General features: G+C 30.0%; 2 protein-coding genes and 1 long non-coding RNA gene across 4 annotated transcripts in view; 1 reads left to right on the top strand and 2 right to left on the bottom strand.

The window, feature by feature from the left end:
* The window catches only part of LOC105833732 (doublesex- and mab-3-related transcription factor 1), a 104681-nt gene extending 91623 nt beyond the window's left edge, over positions 1 to 13058 (bottom strand). The window contains exons 1-2 of one of the 2 annotated variants that reach the window (XM_036288786.1): positions 11375 to 13058; positions 11215 to 11281 (exon numbers count right to left, since the gene is read on the bottom strand). In XM_036288786.1, coding sequence (XP_036144679.1) covers positions 11215 to 11281; positions 11375 to 11647 — 340 coding nt within the window. In that variant the 5' untranslated portion in view covers positions 11648 to 13058. Of the gene's footprint in view, positions 1 to 11214 lie in introns of both variants that reach the window. The other variant, XM_036288785.1, reaches the window with a different exon arrangement.
* Positions 1 to 15892, top strand: part of LOC105831606 — an 81832-nt gene extending 65940 nt beyond the window's left edge. The window contains exon 3 of the mRNA XM_036288783.1: positions 14187 to 15892. Within this exon, the coding sequence (XP_036144676.1) occupies positions 14187 to 14330 (144 nt within the window). The 3' untranslated portion in view covers positions 14331 to 15892. The remainder of the gene's footprint in view (positions 1 to 14186) is intronic.
* On the bottom strand, positions 1913 to 3131 carry LOC118646267. Its single transcript, XR_004963807.1, has 2 exons — positions 2749 to 3131; positions 1913 to 2637 (listed from the first exon to the last, which is right to left on the bottom strand). It is a non-coding gene; the product is annotated as an uncharacterized LOC118646267 (long non-coding RNA).
* Positions 15893 to 16452: the final 560 nt, after the last annotated feature.

The following is a 16452-nucleotide window of genomic DNA, read 5'->3' as shown; positions in this document are numbered from 1 at the left end:
GGCATAAGTATATTATATAAGCATATTATATTCAACTTTAAGGCTGGTATTCATAGTCGAATCTTATTTCAAGATCGTCTCAAGCAATATCTTAAGATGCTAATACAGCTCTGTGATTGGCTGATGGCATCTTAAGACAGTACTTAAGATGATCTTAAATATAAGATCCGATTATGAATACTGGCTTAAGAGAACTTTTTTAAGAAAACATTTAGATATCTTGGAAATGATGTCAAAATGATAACATTTATCAGAGACGTCTACTAAGAGCGGTCTTTGAGATATCTCATTGAAAATGTTATCCTTATGATATCAGCTAAACGATGTCAGTTTATTGTCTCATAAAAAATATCACAATGCTGTTCGATTTTTGAGTCGTCCATGCGCGTCGTAGTTGACTCAGAAATCAGACAACACTATGGCTGCGTTCCGATATTCACTGCCAGTACTGAAAATGTATAGTTTACGTCACATATACTGTAGATTTTTAGTACTGACAGTAAATATCGGAACGCAGCCTATAACATCCTGAATGAGAGATATTTAAAAAAATTATCATAAAGATAATGTTTTCAAAAATAACGGTTTGTCTACAATTACTGCGCACAAAAAATGCACAAAATCTAAATTCATCATGTACTGTACAAAAACATAAATGTACTATAATTTTTCTTAGAATGTATGATCTATATAGTTAACTATCTAATTAACCATTTGGACGCTTCGAAGTATTAGTGTTAAATAGATCGCAATTTCCATCAAATTATTAAAGTCATGGAAAAAGATAAATTTAACAATGAAATTAATAAATAAATAAATTAATGCTATTTATTTTTAATGTTTTGCAAAATTTAATTGCTTTTATAAAAAATAATATAAGTGCGTCAGTTTATAACATATAGGTATATGTAAACAATAACAAGTACCCATATCGATAAGTCAAATTGGCGTAGCAGATAAAGAACAAGGTTCGTAATCCTAAGGTCTCGGGTTCAAACCTACCAGCGGCAAGTAAGAATAAAATAAAATAATATAATTTAAATTTAATTAATTAATAAAAATTTGTTCTAAATTTAGTATGTGCTGTTAATAAAAATAATTTCAAAAAAATGAAATTTTTATTTTATTTTATTTTTCTCTACTTGCAGTTTAAAGATATCCGATTTAAGAAATCTTTTAGATATCAGTTTTATGATATCTTTCTTTTCTCAAAAAACGACGCATTAATTAACATTCTGACATTATAATATTATCTTTTAGAAGTCTCTTTATGTTATTATATTCAGAAATAGGATAATTTAAGAGATTTTTTTGACTACATATTGTTCACGTCATTCCATGACGTCAAAATACGGTACATTTCATGACGTCAGGAATTTATGACATTCGACCGTCATTTTAACGTCATAAGGATGTCATTTCGTGACGTCAAGAATAGTCAGTAAATGACCATTTTGGGACGTCAAAATAACGTGAGCTTGCTACCTGGGGATTTAAGCGTATACACCTAAAATTTAGGAGTAAACCCCAAAATTGAGTATTAACACTCAATTTTAGGGTGTAAACTGTCAAAATTAGAATGTTTTTTTTGTAAGGGTATCTTAAAAATAAAATATGTTCTAAACGTAAAAATATACATAATAAAACATAAAAATATTTAAAAAAATATATAAGCTTAAATTTATATATATTAGAGGAGAAAAGGCGATTATTGACTAGATGTGAGGTTATGGAATTCGCGATATCTCGTATACTTTGTGTTGAGTTCTGAAGAGAATTGTCCGAATTACTTCTTTACATAATATTTAGATTTTATAATACTCTGATCATTAATGTTTGTTTTGTTGTCATAAAATCTGTATTTTAGTAAAATATGTTTTTGCAAGTAGTCGAAAGTTCTATTGGTGTCTAGTTTTTATTTTATTTTGAAAAATATGTCAAGTATTAATTTTTTGACATTAGTGTAATTTGAAGGACTTGAATACAGCTTTCAAATAATGTATTAATTGAATTTAATGTTTGATGTAATGTCCCTAATAGCACACAGAGATTCTGAGAACGTTCTGAGAATATCGCAAACGTATATTGCATATATTCTCAGAACAATCGCATTACGTACTGCGATTAACCAAATACATTCTGAGAACGTTCGCATGTCCGCGGTACATTCTCCCATAGAGTGTCGCTGCGAATGTCTATAGATTGACGCAATGATGAAAACGGGAAGGCTTCAGTCGATCACTTATACACGCACACATTTACGCAGTGGGACGCTTACATATAGATTAGGATTAGGTTAGGGTTATTGCGTCAAGATGACAAAGCAGCTAGCCTGCTCGCCGAGCGATTAAATATGATTTTTTCTTATAGATCCAATCAATCACATATTCAACCACTCGGCGAGCAGGCTAGCCGCTTTGTTAATCTTGAACACGTCACATTAATTAGACAATTTTACATTATAAATTTGTTTTTATTATAATGTGAATATAATACTTGGCAAAGCTTGTTTATAGCAAATATGGCCCGGTGTGTCGCGAATACAATTTGATTTAAATCAGATTATATCTTTTAGATACTGCCCTCCTGTAGGCTCTTCCCGGGCAATACTGACACTGAACACCATGCGAGCTTTGCCTGTAACAGATATAAATTGTACAATTACAAGTTAACAAATTCAAATTATATCTTTAAAAAAATATGATGAAACTAAATTAATTTTAAGTTTATGTGTTGAATAAAGCATACCTGTCACGTAAATTTCTACAGCGTAGAACCAGCAGCCAATCTAGATTGTCAAATAACCAGCGGCCAATCTAAATAATATAAAGAAATTGAACCGCAAAAGCAAGCACCTCTGAAAGCAATTTTATGTATTATTAATGTTATAAGACATAATTACCAATATAATAATAAGATTCGCGGGACGTTCCGGACATTCTCACAAAAATAATAACAAATACAACAAAGATGATTGTATCAGTAATCTTCAAAAATATATAAGTTCAGACGAATATGCTGACCGTATCACTTCCCTACTCAAAAAATCCGATAGAATCAGATAAGAAAAAGTTCTATCTAATTGAATCGTGTTTTTGGTTCGTAAATATTAGATCGGTTATTTGAAATATACGATAGGCTTTCTATATTTCTGTATCGTATTTTTCATATGGTTACCTATCGTTTTTAATCAATTTCTATCGTCATTTTTTATATAAATTAATCGTGTTCTATTGTGTTTTTGGTTCGTAAATATTAGATCGGTTATCTGAAATATACGATAGGCTTTCTATATTTCTGTATCGTATTTTTCATATAGTTACCTATCGTTTTTAATCAATTTCTATCGTCATTTTTTATATAAATTAATCGTGTTCTATCGTGTTTTTGGTTCGTAAATATTAGATTGCTTATCTGAAACTTATGATAGACTTTTTATCTTTCTGTATCATATTTTTCGTATAGATTACCTATCGTAAATCTAGTTCAAAAAATGTAAACGTTTTACTTTTCTTGTACAGAATCGTTTACTCAATTAAAATGAGTAAATTATAAAAGTAATGTGGCAGTCGTCTTCCACATCGTCCTCTCGTAGCGAAAGAAACTGATTATTGCTTGTCTTAATCGTGTTGCGGGTGGTCTTTATATAGTGGGTCGGTTGCATTTGACTCACGAGAGAGTAATCGTCTACCAGCCTATCGGCGGCGCCGCGTACTAACTAAAAAGTTGGATAGAAAATGATAGAAACATATAGAAATTTGATAGAAAATTTATAAAATTCTATCGTTCTTTATCGTATCTCAATTAAACGATTAAAATTTTATCTGAATATGGATACTTTCCTATATGATCTTACCTAATTATCTTACTGAATAGAAAAATTACGATTTAAAGTCTATACAAATTAATCTGAAATTTTCCCTATATGTTTCTATCAAATATATGTTATGGAACAATAATCGTTTTCTATCGTTGTCTTTATAATAGGAGATATTTCAAGGAGGAACAATTATCACAGGCACACAAAAAAAGTGATCCGGCGGACCAGACTAGTCAATCCTTATGTATTTTAACTCACTGAATCCGAATTCAAGGTCAGAATTGTAAAGTTAGCATTTTCTAACCTCAAAAAAAATTTTTTTTTAATGTTGGTCTGGCGGACCAGACTATATCAGTCAATCCTCATGTATTTTGACCCGCTGAATCCAAATCCAAGGTCAGAATTACTAAATTTGCTCATTCTTTCTAACCTCAAAAAAACTTTTTTAATGTTGGTCCGGCGGACCAAAGTAGTCTATCCTTATGTATTTTGACCCGCTGAATCCAAATCCAAGGTCAGAATTATTAAATTTGCTCATTTTTTCTAACCTCAAAAAAAATTTTTTTTAATGTTGGTCCGGCGGACCAGAGTAGTCTATCCTTATGTATTTTGACCCGCTGAATCGAAATTCAAGGTCAGAATTGCTGAAATGGCTTTTTTTTTTCTAACCTCAAAAAAACACCTTGTAAAAGCAGCTTGGATCTTAAATGTATAATTCGGGGCGTGCAAGCTTGCGTAAGCACATTATCCGGGGAAAATTTAATACTTATAACAAGTCTGAGCTTCTGTGAATGAATAGATTAGAAAATTCACTCCCTTTTCCTATTATATTTAACTCTTTTATTCTGACCTTGGATTTGGATTCACCGGGTCAAAATACATAAGGATTGACTGATTATATAGTCTGGTCCGCCAGACCAACATTAAAAAAAATTTTTTTTTTTTGAGGTTAGGAAATGCGAGCTAACTTTGCAATTTTGACTTTGGATTCGTATTCAGCGGATCAAAATACATAAGGATTGACTAGTCTAGTCCGCCGGACCAACCTTTTTTTTGTGTGTCTGTGTTATTTTATAATTTCGCCGGACAGAACATTCTGTTGTTTTTTATGGTATCCGAATTAAACGATTAAAACTTTATCTGAATATGGATACTTTCCTATATTATCTTATCTGGTTATCTTATTGAATAAAAAAATTACGACTTAAAGTCTATATAAATTATTCAGATAATTCTATATTCAGATAAAGTTTTAATCGTTTGATTCAGACACGATAAAGAATGATAAAATGTTATGTTCGGCAAAATTGCGAAATAATTTTTCCCTGTTTAAAATATCTCCAATTATATAGACAATGATAGAAAACTATTATAGTATATAACATATTTTTAATAAAAACGTATAAGGACAATTTCAGATTAATTTATATAGACTTTACGTCATAATTTTTATATTCAGTAAGATAGCCAGATAAATTGTATAGGAAAGTACTTATATTCAGATAAAGATTTAATCGTTTAATTTAGATACGATAAAATACGATAGAACTTTATGTCCGCCGAAATGGTAATATATTTGATAGAAACATATAGGAACAATTTCAGATTAATTCATATAGAGTTTTATAGACCTTGAATCGTAAATTTCATATTTAGTACAATAAGTAGATAAGATCATATAGAAAAATAATCGTATTCAGATAAAGTTTTAATCGTTTATTTCAGATATGATAAGAAACGATAGAACTTTATGTCCGCCGAAATTGGAATACATCTGATAGAAACGTATAGGAACAATTTCAGATTAATTCATATAGAGTCTTATAGACCTTGAATCGTAAATTTTATATTCAGAACGATAAGTAGATAGGATCATATATAAAAGTAGTCGTATTCAGATAAAGTTTTAATCGTTTATTTCAGATACGATAAGAAACGATAGTACTTTATGTCCGCCGAAATTGGAATACATCTGATAGAAAGTATAGGAACAATTTCAGATTAATTCATATAGAGTCTTATAGACCTTGAATCGTAAATTTCATATTCAGAACGATAAGTAGATAGGATCATATATAAAAGTAGTCGTATTCAGATAAAGTTTTAATCGTTTATTTCAGATACGATAAGAAACTATAGAACCTTATGTCCGCCGAAATTGGAATACATCTGATAGAAACGTATAGGAACAATTTCAGATTAATTCATATAGAGTCTTATAGACCTTGAATCGTAAATTTTATATTCAGAACGATAAGTAGATAGGATCATATATAAAAGTAGTCGTATTCAGATAAAGTTTTAATCGTTTATTTCAGATACGATAAGAAACGATAGAACTTTATGTCCGCCGAAATTGGAATACATCTGATAGAAACGTATAGGAATAATTTCAGATTAATTCATATAGAGTCTTATAGACCTTGAATCGTAATTTTCATATTCAGTACGATAAGTAGATAGGATCATATAGAAAAGTAGTCGTATTCAGATAAAGTTTTAATCGTTTATTTCAGATACGATAAGAAACGATAGAACTTTATGTCCGCCGAAATTGGAATACATCTGATAGAAACGTATAGGAATAATTTCAGATTAATTCATATAGAATCTTATAGACCTTGAATCGTAATTTTCATATTCAGTACGATAAGTAGATAGGATCATATAGAAAAGTAGTCGTATTCAGATAAAGTTTTAATCGTTTATTTCAGATACGATAAGAAACGATAGAATTTTATAACTTTTCTATCTGGCAGGAAATCTAGTGTCCGATAGAAACGATAAATTCAGATAAAATCATATTAAATTTCTGTCAAATTTCTATATGTTTCTATCAGTTTCTATCGTACTTTTTGAACAGGGTTCACGTTCGCGACACTACTTGGAAACTGTATGTATATGAAATAAGATATTTAACGCAAAACGTTTTAATTATAATAGTTTTACATCTTTTAGCATGAATAATACCTTTGCTAAATGCGGCTTTGTGACCAAGAATAACTTCTTAATCAGAAGTTTTACGTAGTTGTACAAAATATTAAAACATATCGCGTAATTTATATTATGTAACAATTGTTTCGCTAACTTTATTCAATATTTTATGAAATAAAAGTTATAAAGAAAAATTACCTTTATATCAATCACGCTTCAATATAATTAATATATATTACCATGCGAATCCGTAGAAAAGAGACTAGAACAGTGATGATTCTACGTATGCAGATGTCGTTCGTATACGTACCTTTTCTGTATCTTGAGTAAAACCTGAGTATGTACGCGCGCGATAGAAAGGCGCGCGATAGAAAGGCGTACGTATCATTTGCGTACGTTGAGTACAACCTGAGAATTTACGCGCGCAGTAAAAAGCCGTACGTATCATTTCCGTACATTGAGTACAACTTGAGAGTATACGCGCGCGAAAGAAAATCAAATAATACTGTAAAAGATATTATAGCGATGATCTCAACATTCTACGATGATCACAGTACATTGAGTATTAAAATGGCATGATACGTAGGATATCATGTGCTGTTAGGGGTGTGCATGCATTTGACACGTAAAATTATACTGCTTGTGTTCAGGGTTATGGACCATTGCAATTATCGCAAGTTGGAGTCCCAAAATCTCTTCTCTCGTAATATTTTTTACAATATTTTTACGATATTTAAAGCTTTCGGCACACGATACGATTTTTCATTCTAGATTGCATACGAGGCGCCTTACTATATAATCTCATTGGCTTATGATTGGTCACATAATCATCTGAGTCAATTAGGACACGTGTTAAGGGGATGCTGGAGTTGTCTGTTTTACCAACAAAAAGATAGTAATTTTTGTTTAACAATATCTTTTTATTTCTTTTATAGATTTGGAAATCCTTCTCCAGAATAAAAGAATACGCATTGCTATCAGTCTGTGGAGTGGAATTTCCTCCAAAAACGAGAAAAAATTGTTAATTTGCTGTCACATCATAACAATGTTTGCTTAATATAAAAGATCTACAGTTTGTACCTACGAAATTCATATTCACGGACTAGTAGACGACGAGAACAAACAGTGTCGAGTTTCGAAAATTAGATTTTAGTGCCTAATTGAGACGAAATTGTGAAACGAAAATTTAGGTTATATACGCGTAAAAAGTCGATAAATAGAACAATAAAAAAAAAATATTTTTTGTCCTCGATATAAAGTCCAATTTACAGATGGATATTAATATGTGTATTTTAATTCTGGAAAAGAATTTCTAAATTTATAAAAGAGATATATACGAAATCTCATTAATGATGTGCATGAATGACTCTACATTATCGACCTCGATCAAGTTTGAGAGGCAGTTTAGCATCGCCTTAAGATGTCTCGTATGCGATCTATCATGAAAAATTATATGCTAAAGGCTTTACCCATACAGCACATGTAGATGCTAAGAATGTTCGAAGAATATTGCAGCAGTACATTGCGTAAGTTCTGAGAACATTCGAGATACGTACTGAGAACATACTGAGTACATTCCTATTTCCGCCTTCTCCTGCTTCGTAGAATATACTGAGAATATTTTGCAGTAAATACCAAGAATATCACTAGTATCAACGTAGAACCAATGATAAAATGTGCACGATATATTATGTTAACTGGGCATCGGGTGATAACGACGATGACAGTGACAATACCCGCGTGGAAATTTCGCCTTGCATATAGCTAAATTCTGAATAGTTTTTCTAGATTCTGTCTAGCATCTATCTAGAAAAAATGGCTAGTACCAAGCTGTATATGTAACTTTCTGAATCTTAGCCTCTAAACATATAATCTATCTAGAAAGTAGCTATAGTGTTTCTCGTTCCTTCCTGGCCACTGCATAAGACCAAAGATGAAGGGTTAAAATTTTATTTTTATATTTTCTCAATTCTCTGAAGCTCTATTCAAGGGACTCTCTTCGAGTGGCAAAAATGATACTACACTTTGCTGTTAGATAAACCTATTGAGCTCACTATACACATCGAGAGATAACTTGTTGCTGTGGTTGATTTTTTTTTATAAGCCTTTTGGTGTAAATTTTCTCACGAGAAGGAGAAGCGCCGTGTCCTCGCTTAACAGCGATCTCGCAAACTACTCACGGCTGCTGCGGAATAATGATATACATACATATATGTATATAAAATAAAATGTACATAAAATCTTATTACAATATTCTCACTATATTATGTACGGTATATATATTTACAGTACAGTAATCAAAATAAAGAAATTATTTCGTCATTTTTGGTAACGTTACATTTTTTGACACTAAAAATAAACTTTAAACATTAAAAGATATTTAGATTGCAAAAGTAAATTCTAAGAATGAACGAGAAATAATATACTAATTTAGATATAACAGATCCGTTCTAATAATATACGAATAATGATATATTATAGAAAATATTATAAGAATATTCTCAGTACATTATATACGGTACGTATGTTCACAGTATGAGTACAGAATATTCTAATGATATTATGTGCTATGTGGGTAGTTAATGTTGTTTGTTATAATATTTTTATAATATCTCTATAATACGTAAAGTCGTAAGAACCAAAGGTTTCGATATTTATACTCTTGATTTTGTTGTGTGATACTTATGTACAAGAAATTGATGCTTTGTGATAATGACATGTAAGATCCGCCAAAGAGCATTAATTTTTCATTTTTTAGAAATAAAAGTAATTTTGAGAATATTCGTTCCAGGTAACGTTTTATATCCCCCTACAGGTTCCATAACCGCACTCTTTTTTCCCTTTTCAGTAAATTGCTAATTACATTCGTTATGTATATCCGAAGAACTTTTGCTTATAAGAAGATTGGTAGAACTCTATGGGTAACAAACTTGTACCAACAAGAATTGTGTCACACAAATTTTTACTAAATTATTTAAATAAAACAAAATGGTGGTTCATGACCCCCTTCTCTCCTCTATTCATGTTTCAAGATAATAAGCCAATTTTATTTAATTCGAGAAAGAAGAATAGAAATTTCTGATTTAATTTTAATCTTGTTTTATTTTTATACTACGATGTTGTAATAATATTAAATATGTCAAGAATATTCTTTGTCTTGGTATCAGAAATTCTTTTTGAGATGGTACTCACAAAAGTGTGTGAAAATTGAAGAATTCGGGTTCGCAGCGTTCCCTTGTTAATATTTTATCATTTGTATTTATTTACTATTTTCAATTTATTTAATATAATAAATACAAATTTGATTTTTGAAATATGTAGGGAAAAGAAGGGTAAGATAATGAAGTATGTAAGACGAATCGCTAATTATTCTAAACTAATAACAGATTTTGATTCGGTGTTGAACTCAATAAAGGCTTTAGCTAATAGTAGATTATCTATTGTAGTTTGGTTTCAATTAGTTCATAAAAGTGGATAATAAGAAATGTGTTTTAGGTACATCCATGCATACCTTTTTTATAGGGCACTTGTTTATAGGGAATGACGTAATTGTAGTAAACACTTTTTTTAAATAAAATCATGATAGAGTTAAAAAAACTCACTAATGCATTCATATTTTTTATTTCTCCCAGTGTAACATTTTTATTAAATAAATAAGCGAATATAATTGCGGGTAAGATGACGAATGACGCATTTGTACATACTTGCAGCTATGTTCTACAACGAACGTAATTGCGTTAATATTATGCAAATTAAGTTTTTAATTTGTGATACTGGTTATACTGGTATTCTGTAAGTAAATTTTATCATATGCAATTTATTGATGTCATTATTAAAAAAAAAATGTATTTGTACTATTAATATAATATATTGTTAAATAAATAAGAAAATTGATGTTTATACACACAAACAATAGATAGGTTACAATGTTACTTAATTTAACTCTTTTCACTAAAAGTTATTTTATCCATATGAGGGGACAAGATGACGAAATTGACACATTCTTAAAAAATTAAAATTTCTTAAAATTTTAATATATCTAACAGCTTCAAATTTTTATGGTAGATGCAAAAGGCTTTAATGAATCTAAAAAAAAATTAGATCATTATTTTTACATCATCACAAAAATTAGAAAAAATCGACAAACCTTAAAGATCATCTTATCCATCTTTTCCGTACAATAAAGAAATTCATACTATATATAAAACAAAATATTTTGTATATGTAATATTTTTATACTTGTATTTTACTACATTTGAAAAATTTAACGTCCATATTATTATTACGAGGAATCTTTTGGGAAGCTACACATTTTTATATTTTTCTTCCATAAAAATTGCATTAATCTTTTTACTTTCTTAAGAAAGTAAAAATAATAAAATCCTAATTTAAAAATAAATACCTAAGTCCTTACTTTCTCCTCTCTGTAATTCTGATCTATCAAAATTGCAAGTACTTACATGTGCCAGGTAAACTATGTACGGTATTCAATCCATGGTAGAAATCCTGTGTTACGCTGATACTCGTCTGCGTGAAATGTAAATGATGCCTTTGAAAATTCTTGCTTCTTCTACTGCAGGTAGATTCGTTGTATTTTGCTTTAGTGTAATAAGGACTTACAGTCTCCATTGATATTTTATTTACTGTAGATAAAAGATTGTCGTTTTGTGCTTGTTGTCTACGTAAAGCAACTTGCGCTGCCATCACTCGCTGCCTCTCGACGACTAGAAGACAGCAAGGACATCGGCAATCTTTCCATGCACATGATCTTTTGTGACCTTTTAAACCAGATATTACACCATGATTTCGACATCTTGCACACTTTGGGCTTCTTAAACGTTGCTCCATGTTTGCTGTACTCAAACGATTTGAAGTATTTCCGCCAGTTTTCATCCTAATTTTCGATATTATTTTAAGGAGACAAACAGAAAGGACGCTTATGTTATATTTAACCAACAGACTGTATCAATTCCTATCAAATCTCAAGTCGTTTAATTACTATGTACGAAAAACGTTATTTTCAAATGTTTTATTGGTTGACATTAAATACATTTGTTATAATATATGCGCAATTGAATATACTTTATATTCACAATTATATATATTTTATAATATGATAAGTGGCATATAAGTCTCGCAAATGCACTTGGACTAAAAAATTCCTTGTTTTCTCGGATGAATTATATTTAGAATATTTTATACGTAGAATTTGTTCTTTGTGCATTACCAATTGTTCCGTTCCTTAAGTAAACTTTATATGTATTATATGTACTTTTTTAATGTATTGTTTCTTTCTATCAATAAAAATGCTTTGATAAACTTGCCTACAAATTGGCCTTTCCAATATTTTAATTAACGCAGCGAGTTTGTCGTATCCGTTCGATTCTGTTAAATATGTTGACTGGTTCGAGTTACGCGTCTTACTCGGGGGTAGAGATACGTATTCACAACTATATTTCTTGTCTTTCGCAAAGGAGGTGTCGCCTCATCTCCTCCTACTATGATTCAAAATGTATTTTTAGCAAGCTGAAATTCTCATTGGCTCGAAAGCTCAGGAAACTCCGCCGCTTTCGTCGGCTGCGAACCAATGAATCACCATATTCTTTACGTTTGTATTAGTAGCTGTATCGTCTACGATAGGAAAGTATTTCCTTTAACGGGATACTTTATGAGGGAAACGTATCAACGTCTTAAGTCAAATTTTAAAGCTGACATGTATCACAGATGTGTGCATTGACATATCTACGTAATCAAGTTTAAATTTTCCGTGCGTATTAAATTAGATTACAATTCATTCATTGATTTCCAAAGTTTTAGTAATTAGTTAAAAAATTAGAAATTAAATAATAAAGTTCAAAAATTAATAATTTTTATTTTAATTAATTTTAAATAAATTAACGTTTTATTTCAATTCAAGTAACACACAATTGTCGATAAAGTTAAAACAACTATCAATTTGACTGAGTTCCGATGAAAATTTACGTCAAATTTCAATCACGTTGATTTTATCGTGATAATCTCAGTTACTTAGAAACCAGTTATTTTTAAAATACATAAAATTTAACTTACAAGACATTACAGCGCGCGCTATTTAGCTTTTTATTTTTTACTTTTTGAAAATAAACTACAACGATAATTGTATAGATAACCGTCTATACAAATTTGACAGCTGTCAAAATTCAATCGCAGTGGCAGTTACTCTCGCAACACAAAGTAAGCGCAGCGAGAGAACCAATCAGCATCGCGGAAAAGCGACAACAATACAATCCCAGATAGCCAAGCAAGATTAAGCATATCGGGAAAATTAATGCACTGCATGTATGTTGTGAACTTGCCCACAATTTGCTGTCATTATAATTTAACGTGGAACGAAGTTAACATCAGGAGAGCAAATAACCTTCATGAATTTATAAAATTATAACTGCATGCATTGAGGAATAATAAACTTGTCACATTGACAGCAATTGTGCATGCATGTTGACAACTTGCCGTCAGTTTGTTGAATTCTAATGTAGAATTTTATATGATGTCAGAACAACAGACAGTTTGAGGAAACACCTTGGCTTTAGTTTGATAAAATTAATAGGGAATAAGTGACAGCAAAATAACAACACGTTGCTTTTATATGGCTATCTGGGATGGTAACATCTCCTTTTTACAAAGTGGATGGATGGCTGGATGGATGGAACATCTCCTTTTTACAAAGTTGATGGATGGAGTGGAGTGGACTAACTTTTCTCCGTAAATTAGTTAAAAATGCATATAAACAAAATATTATTAGAAAAAAATAAATTTTTATATGAAAAACTAAAAATATTTTTTTGTTATTTTATATAAGCTTAATTTACAAATAAAATAACGTATTAAATTTATTGGAGATAATTTATGTTACAACTATTTTGAGTAATTTGACAAAAAATTTTCATAACTTTCTAATTTAATATATGATATATATAATATATAGTAAATAATATATAATGTATATTAATGTACAATATTTAATGTTTTTTAAAATTAATTTTTAATTTTACTTAAAGGTAACCTTAGCATAACTTTTAACTAAGTTATTTTTTTGTTTATGCAACTTTTAACATAATTAAATTAATTTCATAAAATGTTAACTTTATTTAGTTTAAAAATTAACTTAATTAACTTATTTAAGCCTGTTAATATTATTCCAATTATTATCGTTAAAAAAGAATCTTATACTTGAATATTTATATTTCTAAAAAAAACTTTTCAATTTAATTCAATTTCTGCTTTCCTATATGATTGTATGTTTATATTTTGTTTGTATATTTTTCTTGATGCTATCTAATTTTTATTTTGTGATATGATAAATATTTTTTAAATATATTATATTTGGGAAGAAGAAAAGTGAATAGCGCCACAAAATTATAATGACAATATATCCAATGCAATATCCTTTCAGAATATAAATAACGTTGAGTATACAGACACGATGTTATCCAGGTGGTTATTGAAGAAGAAACCGTGGTGTCACTCATACATTGAGAAAACATACTCAAAACTAATATTAACTGTGTGTTGGCAACATCCGAGAAGATCGTATTAACGAGCTCTTAAAGTAAGATCACAGAAAGAATGCCATATGGTTGCAGCTGCTGGTGTGCAACTTTGTTAGAAGAGAGAGATTGTCTGTCTTCTATTTTTGCGGTATACAACACGATCAGTGAATAACGCAACGAGAGGAATCATCACTGAGTAATAATAAACTATAATTTCTTTTCTAGTGAAAAAAAAAATTTTTCTCACCAGAAAAGAAATGATATAATTATAAATTAATGACTTTTTCTCTAAAAAAATTGCTTGCATTTGTAAGGTTCTGAATTAAAGTAAAGTTTTTAAATTAAACACATTTGTAAATTTTTTTATTTAAAATATGTGTTGTAAAATATATAGTACATTTGGAGAGTTTATTGCTCTTATTATTTAAATTAATTACTCATTCTAAATCAGTTAAACAATATATAATAGTGCGATATTTTTATTTATACAATATAATGTTTTGTGTTGACATTATTCTACTAAAAGTTGAGTCATGGAAAGTCATCCATGTAACATGTTTTTTCCACGAAATTTTTTCTTCTAAAATCATGCGGTTAGACAAGTTTAAATTTACATATGTCACGCGCTCGCGTGCAAAGACATAGACGCAGCAGACGCAGTAGGCACGTGTGACACTAAGGAATTCATCCTAATGAGCGTGAAACGAAGGGGTGTCATTTTGGATCCTTTTCTTTCTCTTTTTTTCATGGACAGTTTTGCCTAAGGGGATTGTCAAGACGGCAAATATGTTGACAGGTCATTCAACATCCTTCTTGTTTTAGTCGCACGCTAAGGCCATGAAGAAGCTAAGGAATAGCTGAAACGATAAACTTATGTCTTACGTTAGTATTCAATATAAGAATACATCGATCACGAAATAATGTATCAAAAATAACGCAATTTTTGCTTCAAATATAGATTACTTCCCAAATAGTGTCCCAAAATTGACGTCAAATGTCGTTTTCATAACGTTTTGATGTTTCTAATAATGTCAATAAAACGTCATTAAAGTGAAAATTGACGTCACCTTGCTACTTGGGTTGTAAAAATTTCTTCAATTTTCTATATACTGGAAAGATTGTTAATACCGAAAGGTTGCTAATACATAGATCTCCTGAAGCGATATTTTCTAAATTTTCGGAAACTAAATATGTTGCGCATTATTAATACTGATTTAATACTGATAAAAATATATAGATATAAGATATATGTATGTATATGATTCATTTAGTAAGATATGTAAGGTTGCATTTATAATATTAACGCATATTAGGGAACTATTGCCATTCAATCACTACCGCGTGCGTGATTTATTTTTTTTTCGCCTTCATTGGGTGGATCATAAATTCAGTTTTACATATCTTAGTAAAAAAAAATTATATAGCGTCAACCGAAAATGGATTTTAAAGCTGAAGTACTATAAAATCATGTATTATAGAATCTAGTATTAAAAAGCGCCAAGTATACACGTGCAAGAAATGCCTTCAGAAATCTGGTCTTGTACAAAATAATTTTGATTTGGCACTACAAATGTATGAAATTTTAATGAAATTATGTTTTCCCCAAAAAGAACAAAAAATATATTTTCTTTACAAAAGTAATGATATGAAGAAAATGCGTCAACTATGAAAATTGATGTTTATACGAAGTAGAACATCTACTTTTGCAAATAATTATTTATACAAATATTACAAATAAGTATTTTAATATAAATAAATATTTTACTACAAAAACTTGGCGCCGTTAAATCGATTTTCGCCGCTAAATCTAAATTCGATCGAATAATTTGCCAGCTCTCTTTTTCTTTTGGCGTGTATGTGAATGTGCATGCGTGCGTGTGTGTGTGTGTGTGTGTGTGTTAATATATAACTTCGTTTATAAGGAAGCGATTTTTAATATTTCAGTCTCTTATGCGTGCGTACATTCAAATATGTCTCTCTCTCTCTCTCTCTCTCTCTCTCTCTCTCTCTCTCTCTCTCTCTTTCTCTCTCTCTCTCTCTACCCCTCCCCCCCCCTCTCTCTCTCTCTCTCTTTCTCTCATGCATGCGTGTATAATGTATCCGAACAAAATTACCTTTTTTAAAAAAAAGGTAAAAAGGGTGCCAAGTGTGTGTATGTGCGCCCCTAAG

The sequence above is a fragment of the Monomorium pharaonis genome, chromosome 6 (genome assembly GCF_013373865.1).
Source record: "Monomorium pharaonis isolate MP-MQ-018 chromosome 6, ASM1337386v2, whole genome shotgun sequence".
Classification (NCBI taxonomy): Eukaryota; Metazoa; Arthropoda; class Insecta; order Hymenoptera; family Formicidae; genus Monomorium; species Monomorium pharaonis.
The sequence above is the reverse complement of the archived record's forward strand: the minus strand, read 5'-3'. Positions and strand labels throughout refer to the sequence as shown.